General features: G+C 39.1%; 1 protein-coding gene across 2 annotated transcripts in view; it reads right to left on the bottom strand.

The window, feature by feature from the left end:
• GPATCH2 (G-patch domain containing 2) overlaps positions 1 to 25,659 on the bottom strand; it is a 203,684-nt gene that overhangs the window by 4,978 nt on the left and 173,047 nt on the right. Inside the window, exon 10 of one of the 2 annotated variants that reach the window (XM_050950231.1) lies at positions 8,003 to 11,715. The exons of the other annotated variant lie outside the window; for it this stretch is intronic. Coding sequence (XP_050806188.1) covers positions 11,546 to 11,715 — 170 coding nt within the window. The 3' untranslated portion in view covers positions 8,003 to 11,545. Of the gene's footprint in view, positions 1 to 8,002; positions 11,716 to 25,659 lie in introns of those variants that run through there. 2 annotated transcript variants of the gene reach the window in all.

A 25,659-nucleotide genomic window follows, 5' to 3' on the forward strand; every position in this document is an offset into this window, starting at 1 on the left:
AACTCTAATGTACGGATAAAACCAAAAGGGGCAATAGTAGATCATACCACTGGCAGTTAATGGCACTGACTCGCTGGAGAGAAATCTGGATCTACTTAAAATGTCAGGTGTGTAAAGTAATGAGTCTGTGCTTAGTAGGAGACCAGCAGAAGGAGCCTTCATGGTCCACTTGTCAGCTGAGTATATATTACCACAAACCTGTTAAATAAATGAGTATTTAATACCTACTGACTCAACAAAAAATATCCCCCACATACTTTTAGGAAAACTTTTAATAAAATAAAATAAAGCCTGTGGCATAAAACACATTTTGAAAATAAAGTAGATTATTCAGAAGGATTTAAAAAAAAACCAAAGGCAGCTAACATGGGTTTTCATTGAGTAGAACGATGTTAATAGTGAGGGAATGATTGATAAGATCCCCAGTATAATTTATGTAATGTGAGAATAGTTTTTAATGTTTACAGGGAGAGGTTGTGGTCTAATGATTAATGCTGGAGTCTTGCAATCAGAATTCAGGGGTTATATTCCCAACTGTGCCTTTGACACTAGCCCAATGCTTTGGATCAGACCCACAGTGACCTTGGGCAAGCCACTGAAAAGGACACCATCAATTAAAACTCATCCCCACCCCAACCTGAAAACTACTGCTATACGTAACATCCAAGATGGCTATAATTGACAGAGTTCAGAGAAAAAAATATTTCCTCTATTTTTTCCAGCCTATTACTTTATATACAAAGTGCTGTCAAACACAGAGTTGATTGGTCAGTTTTCCCTTTTGTTTCTGTGGCTCTTCAACACAACGATGGGGGGAGGGGCGGGGGAGAGGAAAGCCATTTTAAAAATAGGATAATGTGATGGTAAAACCACATGAATTAGCCAGGGGATTTGGGGACTGGTGTGGTGCCTGAAATCATTGGTCATTTAAACAAACAAAAGGCTAGCTTTTAAGTTGAGAGTGTCTCTTTAAACTCTATGCCTCATTGTAACCCTCTGTACAATGGGTATGTTATTTCCCTGCCTGACACAGGGGTTGTAAGATTTGTTAGTAATGCACTCTGGGCCTCCTTTGAGAAAAATGGGGCCATTTCTAAAGCATTATATATTTTAAAATTTCCCAGTCCTTTCACATTTTGTCATCTTAAAATCTGAACAGGATTTAATAGATACTTAATAGAGATACTGTCTCTTTACTTGGCACATTTCATCCTGGAGTGCTACACTGCAAGGGATACAGAACCCTGGAAATGCAGCAACTCAGTGTAGTGGAGGCCAGCAGCCAAGATGATAATCAGCATCTGACCAGGAGCAGGGGAAATTTTGGTCAAAGACTCCTGTATAAATCCACATTTGTACGAAGTGACTGTCAGGGTTCCTTCCCCACTCTGAACTTTAGGGTACAGATGTGGGGACCTGCATGGACACTTCTAAGCTAATTACTAGCTTAGATCTGGTATTGCTGCCACCACCCCCAAGTACTACCTTTTTCCCTGGATAGTCTTGAGGGACTTCACCAATTCCCTGGTGAACACAGATCCAAACCCCTTGGAACTTAAAACAAGGAGAAATTAACCATCCCCCTTCTTTTCTCCCACCAACTCCTGGTGGATCCAGATCCAACCCCCTTGGATCTAAAAAACAAGGAAAATCAATCAGGTATTAAGAAAAAGGCTTTTAATTAAAGAAAAGAAAGGTAAAAGAAAACTCTCTGGGAGAGATTAGCATGCCAGCTACTCTCACAGACAACAGATTTAAAACACAGAGGATGTTCCCCTGGGCACAAACTTTAATACACACAAGAATACCCAAATTTGATAATTCCCTTAATGATACCAAGACAAGCTATAAAGAAAATAAACATAAACCTATTTATCCCTTTCTAAAAAACTTACTACTCTGATAAGAGGCTGATTCCTTGATCTTTTTCACTCCAGCTGAAAACAAACTCTAAACAAAGGAAACTTCCCTCCTTCCTTTTGAAACACCTTGTTCCCCCATTGGTTCCTCTGGTCAGGTGTTAGCTAGGCTAGGTGAACTTCTTAACTCTTTACAGGTAAAAGAGGCATTAACCCTTAACTATCTGTTTACGACAGTGACAAAGCATCTTTAAGGTCTAAGCAGAATACAATAGACCTCTGTTTGGAAGCTTTCATCCAAAAGATTCTGTAGCTCACAGTTTATCTTTCTTGGAAGAAGGAAAGGCTGAGCTGATCCTATTAGCATTTTAACTTTATGTTCCAGGAACTCTTAACATTATAGTGCTAACCTTAAGATGCACCACTAAGCCATCCGCTTCAGCTAAACGCGAAGAATGGATAATAGCAGCACTAGCACTCAACACTTGTTACAAAGGTGGAGGTATCATTTTACCTGTCTCTTTATCCTCATCTTGCAGATATGGAAACCATGGCGCAAAATGGTGAAGTGATTTGAAGATCACATAGCAAATCAATGGAAGAGCTAGGAAGAGAATGTGGGTCTTGTGACTTCCAGCCTAGTGTCCTATCCAATGGACCATGTACCAGTCTGTGTTGCACTGCTGGGTGATTGAAGAATGGGACAGTTGGGGAAACTGTAGGCTGCTTTGGGCTTGCCCGGTTATGCTCGCTCTTTCTGCCAAATTACCTTCACCTCCCCATTACCTTTTGTAGTGCTCTTTGGTACTGGGGAGATCTGTACAGCTAAAACCTCAGTAAGTTCTGTCATTTAGTATCGTGTTTCGTCTCGTCACTGCTAAATCCCATGTAGCCTTGTCCTCTCCAGCTTCCCCTTATCTCAACTCCCCTCTAAATGGTGTCAAAGTCATCTCCTCCCATTGTTCTGTCCCACGTCAGACCCCTTCTTAAAATCCTTCATTTGCTTCCCATGTCTTAAAGCATCAGATTTAAATTACTACTCCTTTATAAGGTCCTGCATAATTTAACCACTGGTTACATCCTTGACTCTTGTTTCCTCCTGCTTTCCCTCACCTACTCACCATTAATAGGGATGACAGAGTCTGGCCCTTTGAGAGCAATAAGAGAGCTGGACCATCAAGAGATCTCACAGAGTGTGCACCTTAAGATCCATGTTTTATCAAGTAAAATTTCACCAGTCTGCTTTTCTCCAAAGACACTTTTCAGAAACAATTAAGACCACAAAGATAGTATATACTAAGTGTCACACAATTTTTCTATCACTTGAAAATTAATTATCAACTTATTTGCATTGTTAAACATTAATTATCTATGAATAGCAATTTTTTTTCAGCACTGCAATACTTCAATTTCTCATTACAAAATAATTTCAGCTCTATTAATTAGTTCTAACAGTAACTCATGGTAATCGATGACACCTTAAGTGAGCTATTAAATGTACTTTACCACTGATTAGGAGGAAGACAACCAAAAAACCCACTAGGTTTACATAAAGACAGAATTTGAAACAATACGTTACAGATTTATTGACTTCCATGTAAGCAATCCACCCCTTTTTAATAGTAAATAATGAGGGTAGCAGAATCATATGCTTTGTCACAGCGGTGTATGGTTGGACACAAAGACTTCACACATGGTTTCACAGTTTAACAAAATGGTCCAACTTTTATCAAATTATTCCATAAAAGTGCAATTATTTATAAATAAATAAAATCAAAAGCATTCCTTTCTCTCGACCCAGCACAGAAAAGTCCATTGGGGTCCCTTTGTATTTTGCCCTGTAGCCTCATCAGGCCCAGAGATAAACAGGACTCCAGATTAGGATTTGGTCCTGATTGAAATTCTCCTAACAGCCACTTCCCTGTGCAGAGGATTGGACCTTACCCTCTCTGCCATAATAACATGCCCTTACTAGAATGAACTAGCAGACCTGCCATAATAACGTGCCCTTACTAGAATGAACTAGCAGACTTGCAATAATTAAAGAACCCCCAACCAAACCACCAGTCAGGTAACAATGAACATCTCCAGTTGTAAGTGGCTCCCCCACTCAGGCCAGATGTGTGAATGTTCCAAATCCTGCATATGCTTTGTTCTCTATTTGTGAGCTGATCTGGCACCTGCTGGTGGGCCCAGCGAGTAATACCAGTGGCCCCATGGCCATACAATCAGATAAGAAGCATGAGTCCTTGATTTTTGAAGTGCAAACAAATACATAATTTGTATCAACAAGAAACTAATAATTGATAAAACACCACAGAACTGGCTGGTAAGCCCTTCCACTATTACTGAGACATTCTGCTTTAAAATTAGGATGCTCCAACACATGACCAATAGCATTCAGTATGCCACTGGGTTGAATGTCGTGAGACCACACAACAAGCACAGCTGCTGATGTCACTGTAATGATCCTGAGGAAGTGGAAGCCAAGCTGCTATGGGCAAAGCCTCATGAAACTGGTACTTTCCTTTAACTTGCTAGTGAACAAATCCTTATAAAGTTACCACCCTCCCCATGGAAGAGTAAATAGGTAATACAGAGAAGCTTTTTCTGGGATGATACAACCTCTCCAGCCTATTTAATGTGTCTTGGAAAGTCTATGAGTCCAAACTACAGCCCCTTCTGCTCACTGCAGGTCCCATAACTACTGGGTCTCTGGAGGACAGTCCCAGACCAACCCTGAACGCTCAAAAAAAAAAAAGGGGGGGATAATAAATACTACACATCCAAGTTATTGGAACAAAAACACCAGATGGCTGACATCAAGGGCTGCAAGAACTCCATAGTGGTCAGGCAGTCAAGGTCCCCCATCCCCTTGCACCCTCCCTCTACAACAGAAAACCTTACACAGGTTGGGGAAACTTGCCAGACAGACAAAGAGCAAGTGGCATAAAAGATGGGAGAATATTGTAGTTGAGAATCTTCCTTTCTGTTCAAGTGCTACTGCAAAACAGCACTACTTCTAGATTTCTCTCCCTGCCAAAGTCCTTCCCCACTGAGGTAAGGTAGGCATTCTTAAACAATTATGTCTGTAAACTAGATTTAAGTGGTGGTAAAGGGTTAATATAAAAGTTCCCTTAAATTGGTATCAATTTAATCAAATACCATCCTGACTGAAAAAATAATAATAAAAAATTAGATGTACCCATAGATCTAAAAACTGTGCTTAATACATTTGGAGCTAGGGAATGCACGCACAATGCTTTGACTGGATTTTCCTTCCCTCAGTGTAAATGATCATTGGAGAACTTGAGAGCCAGGCTCAAAACTGGCTCAGGGCCACCGTTTATTTGTTGACCTCATCTTTGAGTAGAAATGAGTAGAAATTGCCTAAATTCAGTTTATCACACTGCAATTTATTACTCATAAGGTCACTGACAAATGAAAACATCTATACTAACCCTTATATTGGAGGAAGTGTAAAGGCACTTTGGCAAAATGTGTTAAAATTGATGTTACTTATTATTGTGTATGCATGGCTATAAAAAGAAGCATAAAACAAGCATTGCTTCATTCTCAAAATTGCTTATCTCATTGACTATTATAATATGGGGTAGAGCTAAATGAAAATCTCTCTCGTATTACAAAAATGATCTTTCACATAACACAACTACTTAAATTTAATCCAATCTAACACATGGAGTGCCCTGGGTATAATATATGTCATCTTCGGAAGAGCTGTACTCATAGGGTTCAGTGAAGTTTTAGCTATACTTGTACGGGTATGCGCAACATAGTACGTTGTAGATCTTGTCCACTATTAGCAGAAGTGGATTTAAACCAAAGAAAGTCAGGGCAATGTGTGTACTGAGGATTTGGCACTTAAAGGAGTGTAAGATCTTGGTCAAGTATTGCATTCACTTCATAAATGGCAAAACATTCAGATGCTGATACGATTAAAAACAATTAGACAATGCTCATTGAATTAACATGCTTCCCCCCACAATGTTCAGGTCTCAGAAAAGTGCTATGTGGATACTTCCTTCCCCACTATACTAATTCTCTAAATGTGAATGCACAGCTAAAGAATAACTGCACCTTACAATACACAATTCTACGAAGAAGATAACCAAGATTCAATAGGTGTCTGTTATAAACTAACTGGAATCTTGAGGACTGTACAAAATATCTTCAGAGTGGCTGGAATCAAGGCTTCAAATCAGAGCTTGCTTTACTCCAGGCCTAACTGAAAAAATGTTAGTCTTTCTATTGCAAAGAATATCCGTGCATCACTGAAACTGGTAACTGTTCTATATGATAGCATGTTGAAAACATGTATATGCAGGATTGGGGAGGAGGGGGAAGAAATAAATCACAGCACATTGAAATAGAAAGCAATCCTCATATGGTTGCAATACTGAATCAGATCACTATTGGGCACTAGTAACAATACCAGATGCTTCAGAGGAAGATGTAGAAAGTTGTATATTGGATAAGGATAGAACAACCTGCCCCAGAGGGGATGTTTCATCAAGGCAGTTAATGACTGGTTTATGCCCCGAAGCATGAAAGCTTTTTTATTTACCCTATAACACTCTGGATATTCTTTATATACACACATCAATCCTGCTGAACCCTGGGCCTCCATATCCTGTTGCAGAGTTTCATAGGATTATCACATGCTCTGTAAAAATATTTCTTTTCATTTTTAATTTTGTTGCCTTTTAACTTCATTCCTAGCCAGGGGGCTATGAGGTATTCTTGATAGGTCTCTCTCAATCTCTCCTGTTGAAGCTGTTCCACTGTGTATACAATTCTTGATTAGTCATTGGATGAGAGACAGGGAGAGAGCAAAAATAAATGAGAATGAGTCTGTAGCCTGGTGTTTAGGACATCACTTGGGAATAGGGACAGCTGGGTTCCAGTCTCTGCTCCAGTGACTATTGAATTATTTATACAAAGTGGAACAACTTCCAAAGAAGACTGAGAAAAATCTGCCCCAGAATACCCATAACTTATTGGTTAGGGTACACTTCTGAGGAGATGGAAACCAAAGTTCAAATACCTGCTCTACATCAAGCAGAAGGAGGAATCAAACTGAGGTCTCATATCTTGGTGAGTGCCCTTACCTCAGCACTAAAAGTTATAAGGATAGCAGCTAATCCTCTGGCCGTTTTCTGAATCAATTTTAAAAATGCCAGAAAACAAAACATTTTGGGTTGAACTACAATATTTGTTCAATCCAAAATGGACTTTTTTGATTTTTTTTAAAAAAGAATTCCCAGATTCCGTTTGATGCAAACCATTAAAAAAAAATCAGTTATTTACCAGCTCAACCTTTGTGGTGTATACACAGCATATACTGGCCAAAAAAAGTGCTTTTGCCAATATAGCTTATATGAAAATAACTATGCCAGCAATGACACACTTATGCCAGTACAACTGTGTCTATAATAGGGCTTTTGCAGGCATAGAAGTGACAAAAAGATCACAACTCTAGCAGACACTGCTACACCCAAAGTTTCTAGTGTAGGCCTGTTTGATAATTGGGGGAGGTGGGGAAGGAGTCAAAGCAGAACAGGTTCATCTGATCAGGCATATGAAAAGGGAAAAAATAACATTTTTGCAATTTTTTAATGAGCTTTATAGTTGGTGTACTGAAATTTGGCATGGAAATAGTTCTCAATGAGCTCTTTTGAGTTGACATGCACAGTACATTTTTGTATCAGTCTTTCGCTAAGTTCGTAAATATCTACTGTGCCTGGTTAACTTAGTTATGTAATGGAAAGTACAGTGGCAGGACAGGATTTTGACAGTGTCCTTTGGGATCCTGTAAGGTGCGAAAACATTAGAGAGGTCTCCACACTTTAGACCGAGGAGGGAATCTTTGTCTAATGTGCCTTGAGGGATTGACAAAGATTGATGTTAAAATATAGGGCACCTGAGTTCACAGCTGAATCTGTAGTTAACTGTCTCCTCTTTTGAATTGCACCCAAGGAAGGCTCTGCATTGAAAAGAAAGCGTGTACTGCTGACAAAATTATCAAAATAAATACTTTAAATTCTATAGATAATTTACACATAATTAGCTAAGTAACTGTTCCTGCTGGGGCATATAAAAATAGGAAGGGAACATTAGTAAAGTTTCACAAGTCTTGTAATAACATTTATTTGTTAAAGATATTAGCAGCCTTAACTCCGTGTTACAGAAAGATGCCATTCTTCCACTCACTTTAGCAATTACGTGCTGTCAAAAAAGCAGTACACAAAATACAAAAATAACATGAAGAATGAAGTCTCGGTTTTATTTTATTACATCTTTCTTGTGTTAAACCAATGCATTCTATACAGATTGTTTAGCCATTTGTTGTCAATTAAACTGGCCCATTATAGACCTTAAATACAGAAAAGCCAAAATTCAGGGACAAAGTTGTTACATATTAGCATGTTAACAATGCTTTTCCTACTTCAAAAAATATTTATTTAAAAGAAAGATGCTGCCAGCAGTTGCTCATCTGTTTTAGTAAAGGTTAATGGCCCAATTCACAAAACATTGAGGTATATTGACAGATGACTCAAAACTCAACGTACATTACTTTAAATGTATGTGTTTCTTTTATTAGACCTTCAATGTAGGCAGAAAATTTTAGGCTACTAATTAATCGAGCACCTAAATGGAAAGATATGACAGTGTCCAACATCTATTAATATGTGAAAAGGAAAATTAATTTCAATGTTATATCTAGTAGCAGATGGTGTATCAAAATACTTGTGTATGTATTTTTAAAATAATTTGAGGCATCACTGTAGTAGGTATTGTTATAAGCTAGTAATGGAAAAACCCAACAAGCAAATTTTAAGACATATTTTGAAATAGAGGCGTGTTTTATCGCAATCCCAAAGCCACGCATCTCCAAAAAGTGGCCATTTTAAAGAATACACTAGCTCTAACCTACGCAATCACATAAGCACTGTAAAGAGGCCTAGGAAAACAGAATTGAAAATGGGGGCATGAGTTAGGGAGAGAACTGTACAGCAATATCAAGAAAAATGTTACTACATTATATTTTAACAAATTATTTCCCTCTACCTGGTGCCCAGTCAGCTCTGGCATTTGTAGGAAATTCCAGTTGCAAAACAAACAAGATATAAATATATCTAAATAAAATCAGTTTGAATACTCTTGACATGTAATAATTTCTTTTGAACAGACTGATTGATTTAAAATTAGAAACCAACATGTTTTCATACTTTAGCTCTGATTCTTTACATCTTCATCAAGCTAAGTAATTCCTCCACCAAAGGGAGTTTACCAGGTCAATTGCACCCATGCACATGGGGGAAATGGGGAGCAGAGTGGGAACTAGCAAGCTTTTATCCTAATATTTGTCCATGCAGTTTTTTCTTTTTAAATTCTCCACTAATACAGCAAATATTTTCAAATACTCTTGAAGCTGCAGATTGATATTTCTTGAATTTCTGCAGCTACTGTATATTGCCTGGAAATACTAGAAACAATGTTATTTGTATCACAGTTACAATTACCAAATGATAATACACAGGCTTCATAATCAGTAATGATGGGATTGTAATAGGGGGGAGGAAGTTTTTTAAATGTTCATTAATACAGCACAATAATAGGAGCCTACAGCTTTTACTTAACATTGCCATGTGACTACTTATTAATTCACAAGTACTCTACATGTTCAAGAAGTTATTGACTGCTCCATATAATACTCACAAACATGTCTTTGGAATTCAACAGCACTTCATAGCCCTTTGCAGTATCAAGCGTGTAGGAGAATTCCACATCAGTTAAAATATAGCTAGCTATCTGTACATATATATAACTGCCATGTGTGTATATTAAACGGCAGTTACACATGTGGAATCCACTGTTAGTTGCAGAATTCAAAATTCTTGGATTTTCACAATTACACGGCCACAAAATTCTTTGGTCATAGAATCTGTTTAATGAGCTTAGCTGTACAGTACAGGTCTGAAATGGAAAAGCCACACTACAGTGTGGCCTAGAAAGTTCCATAGAAACAAATATTCTTGCTGATTAAATACTGAAGTCCAAAAAATGTTGCTTTCTCAAAAAAAAATCACATACACAAATAAGGCATTTAAAACCACAAGTAAAGGGTTCTCTTCCAATTCAGTGAACTTGTCATCCTTGATGCTGATCAAATGTTACATCAGACACTAACCAGTTACTCTACATTAGGTCAATAGTAAGCAGACTGTAAAAAGGGACAAAAACCAGATAAATACTAGCACTTGGAAAGTGAGAACACTGCTTTTCAATTAATTTGTTGCTTGCTCTTGTAGCTACTTTCCTAGTACTGTGTTTGATGGAAAATGGACGAGGTTGTGAGGGGAAAAAGAGCTGTCTTCCTGACCAATTTAGAATAAGATCTTGGCCCCACTGAAGTCAGTGGAAATGTTAATACAGACTTCAATGGGGCCAAGTTTTCAGCCTTAGTCATTTTGAATGATGGCTCCTCTTCAATTCTATTATACCTCCCTAACGTGAAATTTGCTTTATGCCACCAGCATCCTAGCAGCTTGATTGGCTGGTGTTTGATGAAATTATCGGTGCTGATATTGGATACAGATTAAAATTGCTTAATGATCCCCCCTTGACTTTAAAATCAGAGTATTTCCCTCTCTTCTTATCTGCTTCACTTTGTCTTTTCTCTGCTTCTTCCATGATGCTTTAAAGTTTGTGGTAGGATACCAATATCATGACCACAAAAAACATTGACTGTTAGCCACTCCTTGCTGTAACCTACCAGTCAATTCAAAATATACCAAAACCCAAAGTTTAAGAACCATTGCAAGGGTCACATTTTTGAGGTGGAGAGTCAAGGGAACACTAGTATTAAAAATAACCAGAATTCTAAGCTGAGGGTGAACACTAAAAGTTTTAAAAATATTTACTTAAAAATATCTTACAAGATGTAAAAACAATTACAAAAGCACTAGAATTCGGGCTTTCACACTGGTGAGCATGATGCTTTACAAGATAATGGGGCTACATTCCTACAGTGACAAAGCTACCATCAGTTATACTCGCCTTATGCAAAATTGCATACTGTGTCGCCATTTGGGGGCACCTAATGTATGTCGCCATGGAAAAGCAGAGATCATGTTAACCTATCCTCATCTATGGCCAACTTCTAGAAATACCTAGTTTGGAAATTTTTGCCTGTAAAGGAAGGAAAAATGAACCAACATAGTAGCTTTCTAAGATTTAATTTTCCTTGATAACAAATCCTTTCAGACCACTTCAGATGAGAAAATGGTGCCAAAAAATGTTTGCCCAAGCGCTGAAATCTGCTGTGTGAGAGAAGCTTTTCAGGAAAAATAAACGCATTACATTTTGAATCATATACCTAACAAACTTCGTTTTAAGATCACAGAAAATTAAAAAGTACAATTGTTTTTACATTTTAGCACCATTACAGAGTTAGGATTCAAACACCTCTTTTGCCACTGTGACTACCTTGCATCTTGAAAGCCAGAGTAGTCAAGATGAAACATTTAGGCTTCAGAACTCCATAAGTGAACAACAACTGGATTTGCTGATGACAAAATACAATATAAGACTTAAGCTTTTTTCCCCCTTTAAATTAAGGTTAGTCTTCCTGATTTCTGTACAGCAGTTGGGGTGCTTCTCTGTCAGCTAAATCCAAGTCCAAGTCCCTTTGGTCTCTGGATGGCTCTGACTGGTTCTGATATTCCTTTGCCATCGGGTCCCAGGCCTGTGCCAGGAGTCCAGCCCATATTTTGAAGCATTCTGTTTCCAATGTTGTTTTCTGGGATTGGTTGGGCGTTTTCACCTACAAACCCTGAGATTAAAAGAAACACACAGCATTAATCAGTACTGCATGTGGAAAAGAGCAAGATAATCTCCTTTAAAGCATTAACCCTTCTTCTTCTTCTAATTCATCTAATAGGTTGCTAGAACAGGCTGTTTTTGCATACACCTCTACCCCAATATAAAGCGACCTGATATAACAAGAATTCGGATATAATGCGGTAAAGTAGTGCTCCGGGGGGGGGGGGGGGGCGGGGCTGCACACTCCAGTGGATCAAAGCAAGTTCGATATAACGTGGTTTCACCTATAATGTGGTAAGATTTTTTGCCTCCCGAGGACAGCATTATATCGGGGTAGAGGTGTATGTTGACTCATGGCTGTATGTTAATTCTACATATATGTTCTACAGTTTCACTTTTTCTTTTTTTTAGAATAGCTCAATTTTAAGCATTACACATTTATTTTTGCTGCAGATCTCTTAAGCATGAGAAGAACATGCTGGATGTCAGACTCAGAGACAAGTCAAAACCTGAATAATTTTATCAATGCATGGAGAGGACGATTTGACTACCAAGTTAGTTACAGATATCAAACATGGGCCTAAGAAACATCACACCTTATCTTTCCACCCTCATTGATACAATAAATGCTTTTCATTCAACTGGAGTATGCTGAGATGTTTAATAAAACAACCAATTACTTATGATTTGAATTCTCACAACAGCAACAAATGCAGAGCAGACAACTGACATAATATTCTTCAGAGACAAGGTGGGTGAGGTAGTATCATTTATGAGACCAACTCTGGAACAACAGAAGGTGGTCCAATAAAAGATATTACCTCATCCACCTCATCGTTCTAATATCCTGGGAGCAACAAGGCTATGGCAACATTGCATATAATATTCTCCAGTCCATTTGTATCCTATTTCAGTAATTTGTTTTACTAAAGATTACTGAAAGATTTAAAAGGCAAATATAAACACTGGGAAGTACAATATGAATTTTCATTGAAGAATGTTCCCTTTAAACAAAACGGTACCAACTTTTCTACATGCATTGCTTTTCCATTTTGAGAAATCATCACAGTCTTAAACTTCCCCTAAATAAAATATAATACCGTAACATTCCAACTCTTAAACATCACTAAACAAAACATTTTTACCATCATAAAACATATCTGTGAATGTGGCCAAAGGCTGACTTACCATTAATCAGAAATAAAAGCAGATTCTGATCGTGGTTACATAGGTGTGAGAGTCAGTTGATATCAATGAATTTATTCTGGATTTACACCAGATAACTTGAAAGAGAATCTTTCCCACTGTCTGTAAAATACTCTGAACGTGAAAATTACTGTAGGAGATTGGTAGGTTTATCCTATTCGATCTCAATTTATCCTTTTAAAAAAGAAAAAGCTTACTTTGTGTCATTGAGCATGAGGAATCCCTGATTAATGCCTAATTGTGTGCTACTGTACAATGTAAATGAGAAGTGGCCACTTGTACAGTTTTATGTATCTCAGACTTGAGAACATTATTTTTAAATAAAGTTGTTTGATATGTTTTTGAGTAATATCTTTTCTACAGAACGAGTGTCCATACGTTTATCATATGCTGGTACTCCCTCAGTATCACTATCTGCTTGATATCCTGTTAGAAGAAAAGCAATACACATACTAGGAGACAGAATGCCAATAGTAAAGGGGTTAACGCCAACAGATTTACTTTTCTTGTGAATGTAGAAAACAGAAGTATTTGTAGTAGCAAAGGAAAATGAAAAGTGAAAGGCATTTAAATCTAATGTCTTTTCTCTTCCATTTACTAAACTTCTGTATTACTGAGTTTTGGAGCTGATGCACTGGTAAGTTTCCTGCATGCACTGCCTTGGATAAGTGCCTACTCCTGATATAAATGCAGGTAGTATGAATTATGAAATGGGGGAGGAAGTAAGGTGTACGACATCCTGCCCTGCAGGAGGAAAAAAAGTTGAAACCTCTTAATTGTCTACACTGAAGGTGAGATGTTTCAGGGAACTGGATTTTTGTTTAATCTGCTCTGAATGAATTTCCAAAGCTTGCAAGACTGAAGGCATTAGCCATTGGGGTAGGGACAATGTTTTTTTCCCCTCTGTATTTGTACCGAATGTAGCGCAATAGACTCCTGGTCCATGACTCGGGCTCCTAGATTCTACTACCAATAAATAAGTTAGTTTCCCACCCATTCATACTAGCCTCCACGCCCCCCCACTTTTTTTTTTTTTTTTTTTTTTTAAAGAACTCTAGTAACAACTGTAGGGAGATCACAGTTATGTGTTTTTAGAGAGACTAAAGTTTTAAATTAATCATTTACCTCTGATGAGCAATTGGTTCATGATAACATTAACTTTACTAAGGAGTGTTAGAACAAAAGTTGAACAAATATTGTGAAGCTCCTCAATATACAAATCTAGAAAGCTACACTGAAACAGTGTACACAGGCAGTAGTCAAACTGAAAATGAGAGATGCATATTCAAACCTTGATGATATATCTTACCTGTGATTATTGTGGCAACAAATTTACAGTACTTAAGCATTATCTACTGTGGTCAGAAGAAAGCTAGACAGCCACTATTCCGGTCCCCAAGTCAAAGAAAAAGGAAAGGGTGTTGAGAGAAAGCTAACTTTAATATTGGTTTGAAGCGGTACTTAATGTTAGGTGATAAAGCCTCTGAAGTCAGTAGGCGCCAGGCTGTGAGAGGGTGCTCTTGAACTGACCAGCCCAAAATTCAACAACAAAAATCTTCCTTTCTTTTCAGGCCTCTCATAGACAGAGAGAGTTTTCATACAGATAAGTCCCTGACAATGACAGAGCATACACAGCGCAGGCTGTGGACCTTTTTAGCTCTTGTTTCTAGCACAGAAAATGGGGAAAAAAAATTTGATGTCCAAACTAAATGATGGGTAAACTCCTTTACTAAAACTACAGAAGTATCCATTAACCCACTTTTTTGGGGATAACGTGAGCAATGAAATTGGTAGTGAGGTCCTAATGTCTTAAAAACAATGGAAAAAAACAATGGAGGGGAATAAAGTTCACAGAGCTTCCAAGGAAAGGGGAAAAATGTCAAGGTGCTCACACTATCTCAGAATTGGATATGTCAGATGATTCCTGAGTTTGCATTAGGGTGACCAGATGTCCCGATTTTTGGGTCTTTTTCTTATATAGGCTCGTATTATCCCCCACTCCTGTCCCGACCTTTCACATTTGCTATCTGGTCACCTTAGTTTGCATAGCAGTGCCAGAAACACACACTGGAGTGTAAACTATAGAGAACAGCCCAAAACAGAGTAAACAACTTTGCAGGTTCACTAGAGTCCATTTAAAAAGCAAAGTTAACGTTGTATAAACTATGTATCTTGCTATATCAAATCCAATTCCTCACACAATAAGAACAGAAAGAGGCTCTAGAGATGAACAATTTGTACCCTGAAACATGCTATTTAATAAACTCATGCTTCTATTTTTGATTTTTTCCTGTAACAGAATGCATTTCCTCTTTCCGTGACTGACAGGGTAATTGGAATACATTTTGTTTTAAAGACACTTAAGTACTTTTAAAATATACAGTATAATTACTTTTTCCATTCCATTGTACATGATTTTCTATTAGAACTCTAAAAACACCAAACTCTCGGAATTCAGCCAACAAAACAGCTTATTTTTTGTTTTGTTTTTGTGCACAGAAACACATCATGTATGTCCAACAATATTTTTGGGTTTTGCTTGAGGTCTGTGCAACACCAAAAAAATTAAAGCACACTGTAAACAACTAATATACTTTCCTGTTTTTATTTTCTTAGCAAGAATGCAGGCGGGTTGTATTTTATTTCAATAAGATTTGGTATCAACGGTATATTATCCCTTAGTTTAGTCAGTTTTGAAGTCTAAGTCTTACAATGTCTTTATAAAAAGTGAATCAAATTATAGTTATTTTATCCCGCACATTTTGAGTCTCTCCACTTTCTATAAGAAGACAGCAAAGAGTCCTGTGGCACCTTATAGACTAACAGACGTTTTGGAGCATGAGCTTTCGTGGGTGAATACCCACTTCGTCAGATGCATGTACTGGAAATTTCCAGAGGCAGGTATATATATGCAAGCAAGAATCAGGCTGGAGATAACGAGGTTAGTTCGATCAGGGAGGATGAGGCCCTCTTCTAGCAGTTGAGGTGTGAACACCAAGAAAGGAGAAACTGCTTTTGTAGTTGGCTAGCCAGTCACAGTCTTTGTTTAATCCTGAGCTGATGGTGTCAAATTTGCAGCAAAAAAATTTCAGGAGCAGACTTCAAAGAGAAACTGCTGAGCTTCAGTTCATCTGCAAATTTGACACCATCAGCTCAGGATTAAACAAAGACTGTGAATGGCTAGCCAACTACAAAAGCAGTTTCTCCTCCCTTGGTGTTATTTGCTGCTTTTACAGATCCAGGCCATGTCTACATCTAAAATTTTGCAGCGCTGGTTGTTACAGCTGTATTAGTACAGCTGTATAGGGCCAGCGCTGCAGAGTGGCCACACTTACAGCAACCAGCGCTGCAAGTGGTGTTAGATGTGGCCACACTGCAGCGCTGTTGGGCGGCTTCAAGGGAGGTTCGGGGAACGCGAGAGCAAACCGCGGCGAAGCTGGTCTCCTTTCCCGGTTTGCTCTCTCGTTCCCCGAACCCCCGAACAAGCAGGTCTCCTTCCCTGCGGTTTGCTGGGTGGTTCGGGGAACGCGAGAGCAAACCCGGGAAAGGAGACCAGCTTCGCCGCGGTTTGCTCTCGCGTTCCCCGAACAAGCAGGTCTCCTTCCCTGCGGTTTGCAGGGTGGTTCCGGGAAACGTGAGAGCAAACCGCGGCGAAGCTGGTCTCCTTTCCCGGTTTGCTCTCGCGTTCCCGGAACCACCCAGCAAACCTCAGGGAAGGAGACCTGCTTGCTCGGGGTTCGGGGAACGCGAGAGCAAACCGCGGCGAAGCTGGTCTCCTTTCCCGGTTTGCTCTCGCGTTCCCGGAACCACCCAGCAAACCTCAGGGAAGGAGACCTGCTTGCTCGGGGTTCGGGGAACGCGAGAGCAAACCGGGGAAGGAGACCAGCTTGATTACCAGAGGCTTCCTCAGGTATGCTGGGATACCTGCTTATTCCACGGAGGTCAAGAAAAGCGCTGGTAAGTGTCTATATTTGATTACCAGCGCTGGATCCTCTACACCCGAGACAAAACGGGAGTACGGCCAGCGCTGCAAACAGGGAGTTGCAGCGCTGGTGGTGCCCTGCAGATGTGTACACCTCCTAAGATGCAGCGCTGTAACTCCCTCACCAGCGCTGCAACTTTCTGATGTAGACAAGCCCCCAGACTAACATGGCTACCCTTCTGATATAAGAAGACAGTTACTGGTAATTTTATTCATTGCAGTCCTTTTCCTCCATTCTATGACCAATCAGCACTCAAATACCATTTTCATTGCTGATTGGTTTAAGGATGGGAAAGAATAGAGTATGACAAATACCATGCTACATTGTTTGTTACTTTCCCCCCCCATGGGCTTTTATTCTCTAATTAAATGCAGTTTTTGTCCTTGCAATATATATCTTTAAGCTCAGCGTCTAACTCACTTCAATGGCACTTCTTGGACTGGCCAATAGGGGCTTTCAGAGAGTGGTAAAAACATATTGCCCCTCAAAAGGGTTGCACTACCTCCAGGACATGTTCAGTCTTGACCCAGCCTCAAGCAAGAACAAGAACAACTCGCTCCTGCCACCTCACGGAAAAGCAGCTATGCAAGATGTGACATGTGAAAGGCAGCAACAGAGGTGGGGGGTGGGAAAGAGGCAGTGGTTATGAGGAACTGAAATCAGTACTCTATGTTAATAATTTGCAGGAATTTCACTAGCAGACCCTTCTGCCTTATAGAGACTACAAAATGTGATACAAACCGTAATAATTTGGTTCCTGATTTGCCAGATGAGTGGGCAACTCATTGAAGAGGTTGCCATGACATAAGTGAGGGGAAAGAACTGAAGGAACAGTAACTTGGATGGCAAGACAGTGCTTTCAAATTCCTATACCTATACTGAGCAACAGCCACAGCCCAAAAATACAAACTAGTGTGTATATACACACACATACACAGCCTCTGGAGCCCATCTCTATTATACATGTGCATGCTTAATATGAAACCATAATTGTAAATAAGAAATATGCTTAATATGAAACCCAAAAAGGAAAAAAATATTTGTGTATTTTAAAAAAGTTTGAGGGAATAACAAAAACTTCCAATAAAATTTTTATTGTGAAATGATATTTATGATGGAACTAAAGGTACATTTCTATGAAATGTATCTTTCCAGAGGTGACCTCGGCAATTACAGGCTGGTAAGCCTGACTATAGTACCGGACAAACAGGTTGAAACTATAGTAAAGAACAAAACTGTCAGACACATAGATGAACATAATTTGTTGGGGAATACATGGTTTTTGTAAAGGGAAATCATGCCTCACCAATCTACTAGAATTCTTTGAGGGAGTCAACAAGCATGCGGACAAGGGGATCTAGTGGATATAACGTATTTAGATTTTCAGAAAGCCTTTGACAAGGTCCCACACCAAAGGCTCTTAAGTAGAGCAAGCAGTCATGGGATAAGAGGGAAACTCTCTCTCACGGACTGGTAATTGGTTAAAAGATAGGAAATAAAGGGTAGGAATAAATGATCAGTTTTCAGAATGGAGAGACTTAAATAGTGGTGTCTCCCAGAGGTCTGTACTGGGCCCAGTCCTATTCAACATATTCATAAATGATCTGGAAAAAGGGGTAAACAGTATGGTGGCAAAATTTGCAGATGATACAAAGCTACTCAAAATAGTTAGCTTTCCCAGGCAGACTGCGAAGAGCCACAAAAAGATCTCTCAAAACTGAGTGACTGGGCAACAAAATGGCAGATGAAATTCAGTGTTGATAAATGCAAAGTAATGCACAGTGGAAAACATAATCCCAACTATGCATATAAAATAATGGGGTGTAAATTAGCTGTTACCACTCAAGAAAGATCTTTGAGTCATTGTGGATAGTTCTCTGAAATCATCCACTCAGTGTGCTGCACCAGTCAAAAAATCAAACAGAATGTTGGGAATCATCAAGAAAGGGACAGATAATAAGACAAAATATCATATTGCCTCTATATAAAACCATGGTGCGCCCACACCTTGAATACTGTGTGCAGATTTGGTTGCCTCATGTCAAAAAAGATATATTAGAATTGGAAAAGGTTCAGAAAAGGGCAACAAAAATGATTAGGGGTATGGAACGGCTGATGAGAGATTAATAAGACTCAGTCTTTTCAGCTTGGAAAAGATACGACTAAGGGCGGATAAAAACATAAGAATGGCCATACTGGGTGAGACTAAAGGTCCATCCAGTCCAGTATCTTGTCTACCGACAGTGACCAATGCCAGGTGTCCCAGAGGGAGTGAACCTAACAGGTAATGATCAAGTGATCACTCTCCTGCCATCCAGCTCCACCCTCTGACAAACAGAGGCTAGGGACACCATTCCTTACCCATCCTGGCTAACAGCCATTAATGAACTTAACTGCCATGAATTTATCTAGTTCTCTTTTAAAGCCTGTTATGGTCCTGGCCTTCACAACCTCCTCAGGCAAGGAGTTCCACAGGTTGACTGTGTGCTGTGTGAAAATAACTTCTTTTTATTTGTTTTAAACCTGCTGCCCATTAATTTCATTTGGTAGCCCCTAGTTCTTATATTATGGGAACAAGTAAATAACTTTTCCTTATTCACTTTCTCCACACCACTCATGATTTTATACATCTCTATCATATCTGCCTTTAGTCTCCTCTTTTCCAAGCTGAAAAGTCCTAGCCTCTTTAATCTCTTCTCCTCATATGGGACCCGTTCCAAACCCCTAATCATTTTAGTTGCCCTTCTCTGAACCTTTTCTAATGCCAGTATATCTTTTTCTGAGATAAGACCACCACATCTGTACGCAGTATTCAAGATGTGGGCATACCACAGACTTATACAAGGGCAATAAGATATTCTTCGTCTTATTCTCTATCCCTTTTTTTTAATGATTCCTAACATCCTGTTTGGTTTTTTGACTGCCGCTGCACACTGCGTGGACGTCTTCAGAGAATTATCCACGATGACTCCAAGATCTCTTTCCTGATTAGTTGTAGCTAAATTAGCTCCCATCATATTGTATGTATAGTTGGGGTTATTCTTTCCAATGTGCATTACTTTACATTTATCCACATTAAATGTCATTTGCCATTCTGTTGTCCAATCACTTAGTTTTGTGAGATCTTTTTGAAGTTCTTCACAGTCTGCTTTGGTCTTAACTATCTTGAGCAGTTTAGTATCATCTGCAAACTTGCCACCTCACTGTTTATCCCTTTCTCCAGATCATTTATGAATAAGTTGAATAGGATTGGTCCTAGGACTGACCCTTGGGAAACACCACTAGTTATACCTCTCCATTCTGAAAATTTACCATTTATTTCTACCCTTTGTTCCCTGTGTTTTAACCAGTTCTCAATCCATGAAAGGATCTTCCCTCTTATCCCATGACAACTTATGCTGTATGATATATAATAGATATGACAGAGGTCTACAAAATCATTACTGGTGTGGAGAAAGTAAATAAGGAAGTGTTATTTATTCCTTCTTATAACACAAGAATTAGGGGCCACCAAATGAAATGAATAGGCAGCAGGTGTAAAACAAACAAAAGCAAGTTTTTTTCCCCATACAATGCAGTTAACTAGTGGAACTCCTTGCCAGAGGATGTTGTGAAGGCCAAGACTATAACAGGATTCAAAAAAGAACTAGATAAATTCATGGAGCATAGGTCCATCAATGGCTATTGTCCAGGATGGGCAGGGATGGTGTCCCTAGCCTCTGTTTGCCAGAAGCTTGGAATGGGCAACAGGGGATGGATCACTTGATTACCTGTTCCGTTCATTCCCTCTGGGGCACCTTGCATTGGACACTGTCGGAAGACAGGATACTGGGCTAGAGGGACCTCTGGTCTGACCCATTATGGCTGTTCTTATGAAAAATTAAGGCATGTAATTTTTCTTAACAGCTGTTGAAACAGGTACATTCTGGTTAAACAGTGCACTAGCATTCAGTGCCATACCCTTGATTTTACAGTGATTGCCATGAATTAATTTAATTCCATCCCATCTGTAAGCTAAAAATCAGATCAGAGGTCTAATGCTGCTGCAGGCTCCACATCTGTTTAATCATTTTTGGACACAACAGCTTGCAAAAGTTCAGGATTTAAATTTGCTTAATATTTAAGAAATAATGTTTTACTAGTGTGTGAATCTCAGCAGGAAACAAACAAGTCACTGCTCAGTTTTGAACTATATGGCAAACTGCAAATATATTTTCTCTTAAGTGTAGAATACCTTATTTAGAACATATCAGCTTACCATCTAGGCTTCTATTTGTTATAGATTAAAAACAGGACAGTTACCCAATGTACTACTGTTGTGACTTTCAATATTTAAAAAGGGTGGAAAGCTATAATATTCTTGTTATTGCTAATGAGGCAAAATCAGATTTCAGTTTATTGACTAAACTGACATCACTTAAATTATTTTGGATTTACACTGGTGTAACTAAAATCAGAATCCAGTTTAGAATCTTCAATAAACTTTAGGAAAGCAACACAAAGGTCTTTTTCTGGCATAAGAGTAAAGGAAGGTGGATTTGTGCAATTTCAACTTTGACCAAATTATTATTTTTTTTAATGCTAAGGATAATTTCTCAGAAAATTATACTGCATTGAAATTTAGTCCTAGACTCTCATCTTTCTTTTATAAGATTAAAAATTTGTGAGTGGAACAACTATGCCTTAGCAGACCATTCCACAACTATTATTTCTTCTTCTTGCACTCCTGGCAGCCCTAAATCCTTTAAATCCTTTCCTAGAAGGATCTCCTTTTGCTTGAGCAATTTTTGCAATACATGGCCTGCTAACCCTTACCTCCTACCCTGGATCTCACTTATGTCTATCACAGCAGAGTCAGTCTTTTTACTGCAAATCTTCCAAGGAGCATTGTGGATGGTAATTCACTTGCGTAATTGGCTCAAGAGATGAAAATCTTGTATCTGACTCTCTTACCCACTAATCTATCCAGCTGACTGCAAGCCTAATTGGCAGCTTGTTTAGTAATTTGGCTCCTAAAGTGTTGTATTGATGTTGGATAAACAGCCAATGGAAGGAGAGGTGATACATGCTGCTTCACTTTAAAATTTAGTGCACTTTCCCCCGTTCTCAGAAGACATTTAATACTCTTTTTTTTGTTTTTGTTTCCACACCATCTAGCTGAATACAGGGATGTAAAACAGTAGGTTTTGATCCTGATGCAAGATGCCATTCTATCAGAAACATTATTAAAATAATAAACTCTTAGATTGCATCCTCTATAAAGAGGGTTCTCGGACAAATGTGAAAATCCGGATTGCTGCCGAGGTGTAGGTTTTTGTTTTTTTTTTAAACTGTATTGAAAATTTGTGTAACATCAACAGCAGCTTCACAACTGGCAGACATATTGCGATTTTTAAAATTGCTGTGATGTTCAAATATTTATAACTTATCTGTCTGATTTACAGATCCAGGTGCTGTTAATCAGATATACTACAAGTGACTATTTCAAGCACAACAGATGCAACTGTGAAGATGTCATATTATTCAGCTAAACATTTTGGGCCAAATTTCCAAACACGGGTGAGCTATATTGTGCTCACAGAATCTGCAACCATTCCGAAACCTCATGCTGCATGAACATAAACCCTACACTGATGACAACACAAAACCTGAACTGGCTTCTGGTTATCAGGCACCACAGTTCCTTTGGAGCTGCACTTTCAGGAACTCCCTTCAAGGAAATCCACTGAACCGAGAACAGACCTTCGCTTATTTTCTTTTCTGACTAAGCTCTACCAGGCCAAAAGCTGGAAGGTATGTGTCCTGTTCACCACAGCCCATTCAGTCCTTTCTACCCATAACAGACATAATTGTGTTGCATCCTTTTGCAGGAGCTGAGGGTTGCGTGGGAAGAGAAGGCAAAATAGAGGTGGAAAAGTCCCCCTTACTCACAGGCAAGGAAAGAGCTGTTTGCCCAAGACTGCTTTTGCACACGGATCTAAGTGAAATGATGCAGCACATTATTTACTCCACATTTTTGGCAACACTGAAAATATCACTCTACTGTGTCTCTGAAGCAGATCCTCCAGTGTAAAATCTTTCAAAGCAGATAAAAAGAAAACTTGAAAACCTGGCAAAGTTGTTACTCTCTGATAAATGCTCAGCGACTTATGTGAAGTGAACTATGGTTTCTGCCCAGGTCTTAGAGGACAGAGTTTACATCACAAAAGGCACCCACAAAATTGGCAGCCTTGTGTAATCTAAGCAGAAACACTAGGGACTGAATCAACGTGGGGACTTACAACGTCACCCTTAGAACCGACCCATTCAGCACAAGGTTAAAACAGACTACCAGGACAGTGAGAGGAAGTGTTCACTTTTTCTGCCCATACTTGACTCATTCTGTGAATGGGAGATTTCAGTTAAACTAGTACTTTTCATAAGCATTAATTCATCAAAACAAAACTAGAAAACAAATATAAATGTTGTTAAGGAAAAAGGAAAAACACATCTCCAGGTAAACTATCTACTCAGGCATTGGTACCTCCAACCAGTGTACCACTAGAGGCTATGTTAAGGATGTAGGAAAAAATGCTATACACAGGAAGGGCGAAGAGGAATTAAGATAAAAGAAGAGGAATACTTCTAAGTCTTTTGGCTAAGATAAAGTAAAGATGAAGGAAGTTGGGGGGATCTCTACCAAAATGAAATTCTGTGGAGGATCTCTTGGGGTATGTCTCCCTTGCAGTTGAGCGCTGTGATTGAGCATGTGTAGTGTACCTGAGCTAGCTTTGAGATCACAGCTAGCTCAAGTAGCAGCAGCAGTGTAGCTGTGGAAGCAGGGGTAGTGGCATGAGTTAGCTACTCCTGTATGGAAAGAGTTGTACTCAGGAGGCTAGCCTGTGCTATTGCCGTGGATACATAGCTATTGTTACTTAAGCTAGCTTTGATCTAGCTAGCTTGAGTATGCTGGCATGAGCTGCTGTCATGGTATAATTCCCCAGTCTGAACCTTAGAGTCCAAAAGTTGGGGTACCAGCATGAATTCCTCTAAGCTCAATTACCAGCTTAGTACTTGTAGCGCTGCCACCAACCAGGAATTCCAGTGCCTGGTACACTCTGGTCCCCCCAAAACCTTGCCTGGGGACTCCCAAGACCCAGACACTCTGGATCTTAACACAAGGAAAGTAAACCCTTTCCCTCACCGTTGCCTCTCCCAGGCTTCCCCTCCCTGGGTTACCCTGGAAGATCACTGTGATTCAAACTCCTTGAATCTTTAAACAGAGAGGAAAATTTACCTCCTCTCCTCCTTCTCTCTCTCCCTCCCAGACTCTCTCTGAGAGAGAAAGTAATCCTAACACAGAGAGAAAATTAACCTCTCTCCCTCTTCCCTCCTTTCTCCTCACCAATTCCCTGTGGATCCAGACCCTGTCCCCTGGGGTCTCACACCAGAATAAAAATAACAATCAGGTTCTTAAACAAGAAACTTTTAATTAAAGAAAGAAAAACCAGTAAAAATTATCTTTGTAAATTTAAAAAAATGGAATAGGTACAGGTTCTTTCAGTTATAGACACTGGGAACACCCTCCCAGCCTAAGTATACAAGTACAAATTAAAATCTTTTCAGCAAAATACCAATTTGAACTCCTTTCAGCCAAATACACATTTGAACTCCTTCCAACCAAATACACATTTGCAAATAAAGAAAACAACCATAAGCCTAACTCGCTTTACCTACCTAGTACTCACTATTCTGAATTTATAAGAGCCTGTATCGGAGAGATTGGAGAGAAACCTGGTTGCACATCTGATCCCTCTGAGCCCCCAGACTGAACAACAACCAAAAACTAACAGCACACACAAAAACTTCCCTCCCTCAAGATTTGAAAGTATCCTGTCCCCTGATTGGTCCTCTGGTCAGGTGACAGCCAGTCTCACTGATCTTGTTAACCCTTTACAGGCAAAAGAGATATGAAGTACTTCTGTTCTATTAACTCTTACTTATCTGTTTATGACAGCTGCAATCATACTTCTTGATTGCAGTATAGACATATCCACAGTTACTCCATACCATCTGAAGATGATAGACAACATGTCACAGTTATCAATCCTTCCTGGCCATGGATCTCCCTTCCATAGTTAAATCACAGGAGAAATCATATGTCAATTCCTCTTAAATATGCCATCTGTCACTTAAATATGCAAACTTAATGCTGACCAAAGTTCTCTCTAGTGGTAATAAAGATGTCAGAAAGCAAATCTAGGTATTTCTTAAGTTTGTGCCCCACAGATGTACACTTCTTTCAGGTTTGTAAAAATCAAAATCCTGATGCTTTATGCTGCAAAGTGAAAGCAAGAGTCTCCACCCTGAAAACAAGTGAGTGGGTGTCTGTTTAGACACTACTACTACTTCCTGAAAAAGAAAACTCTGAACTTGTTTGTATTAGGATACTGATCAATGTCTCTTATGTTTTTACACTATGGAAATGTTTTCTAATATGTTAAATGGTTTTTTAATTTTTATTGATGTAAAATTATAGAAAATGTTATACACTAAATTGCACAAAACAAAACTACATCAGTAAGATTCTTTCCTTCAAAATTAAATTACAATGGTAACGTGAAGACAGCTATGCTCTCTCATCCCTAGAAAGGGTCCTTCTAAGATCAGGGTTAAGGCACAAGGCAGACCAGGATTGAGAAGTTTCCATTACTGGTTCAAGTGCTATACTTATCCTGTTTGCAGACAAAGATCTTCTGTCTCTAGTACTGTTCACCTAGGAACTT

This window comes from Gopherus flavomarginatus, chromosome 4 (genome assembly GCF_025201925.1).
Source record: "Gopherus flavomarginatus isolate rGopFla2 chromosome 4, rGopFla2.mat.asm, whole genome shotgun sequence".
Lineage (NCBI taxonomy): Eukaryota > Metazoa > Chordata > Testudines > Testudinidae > Gopherus > Gopherus flavomarginatus.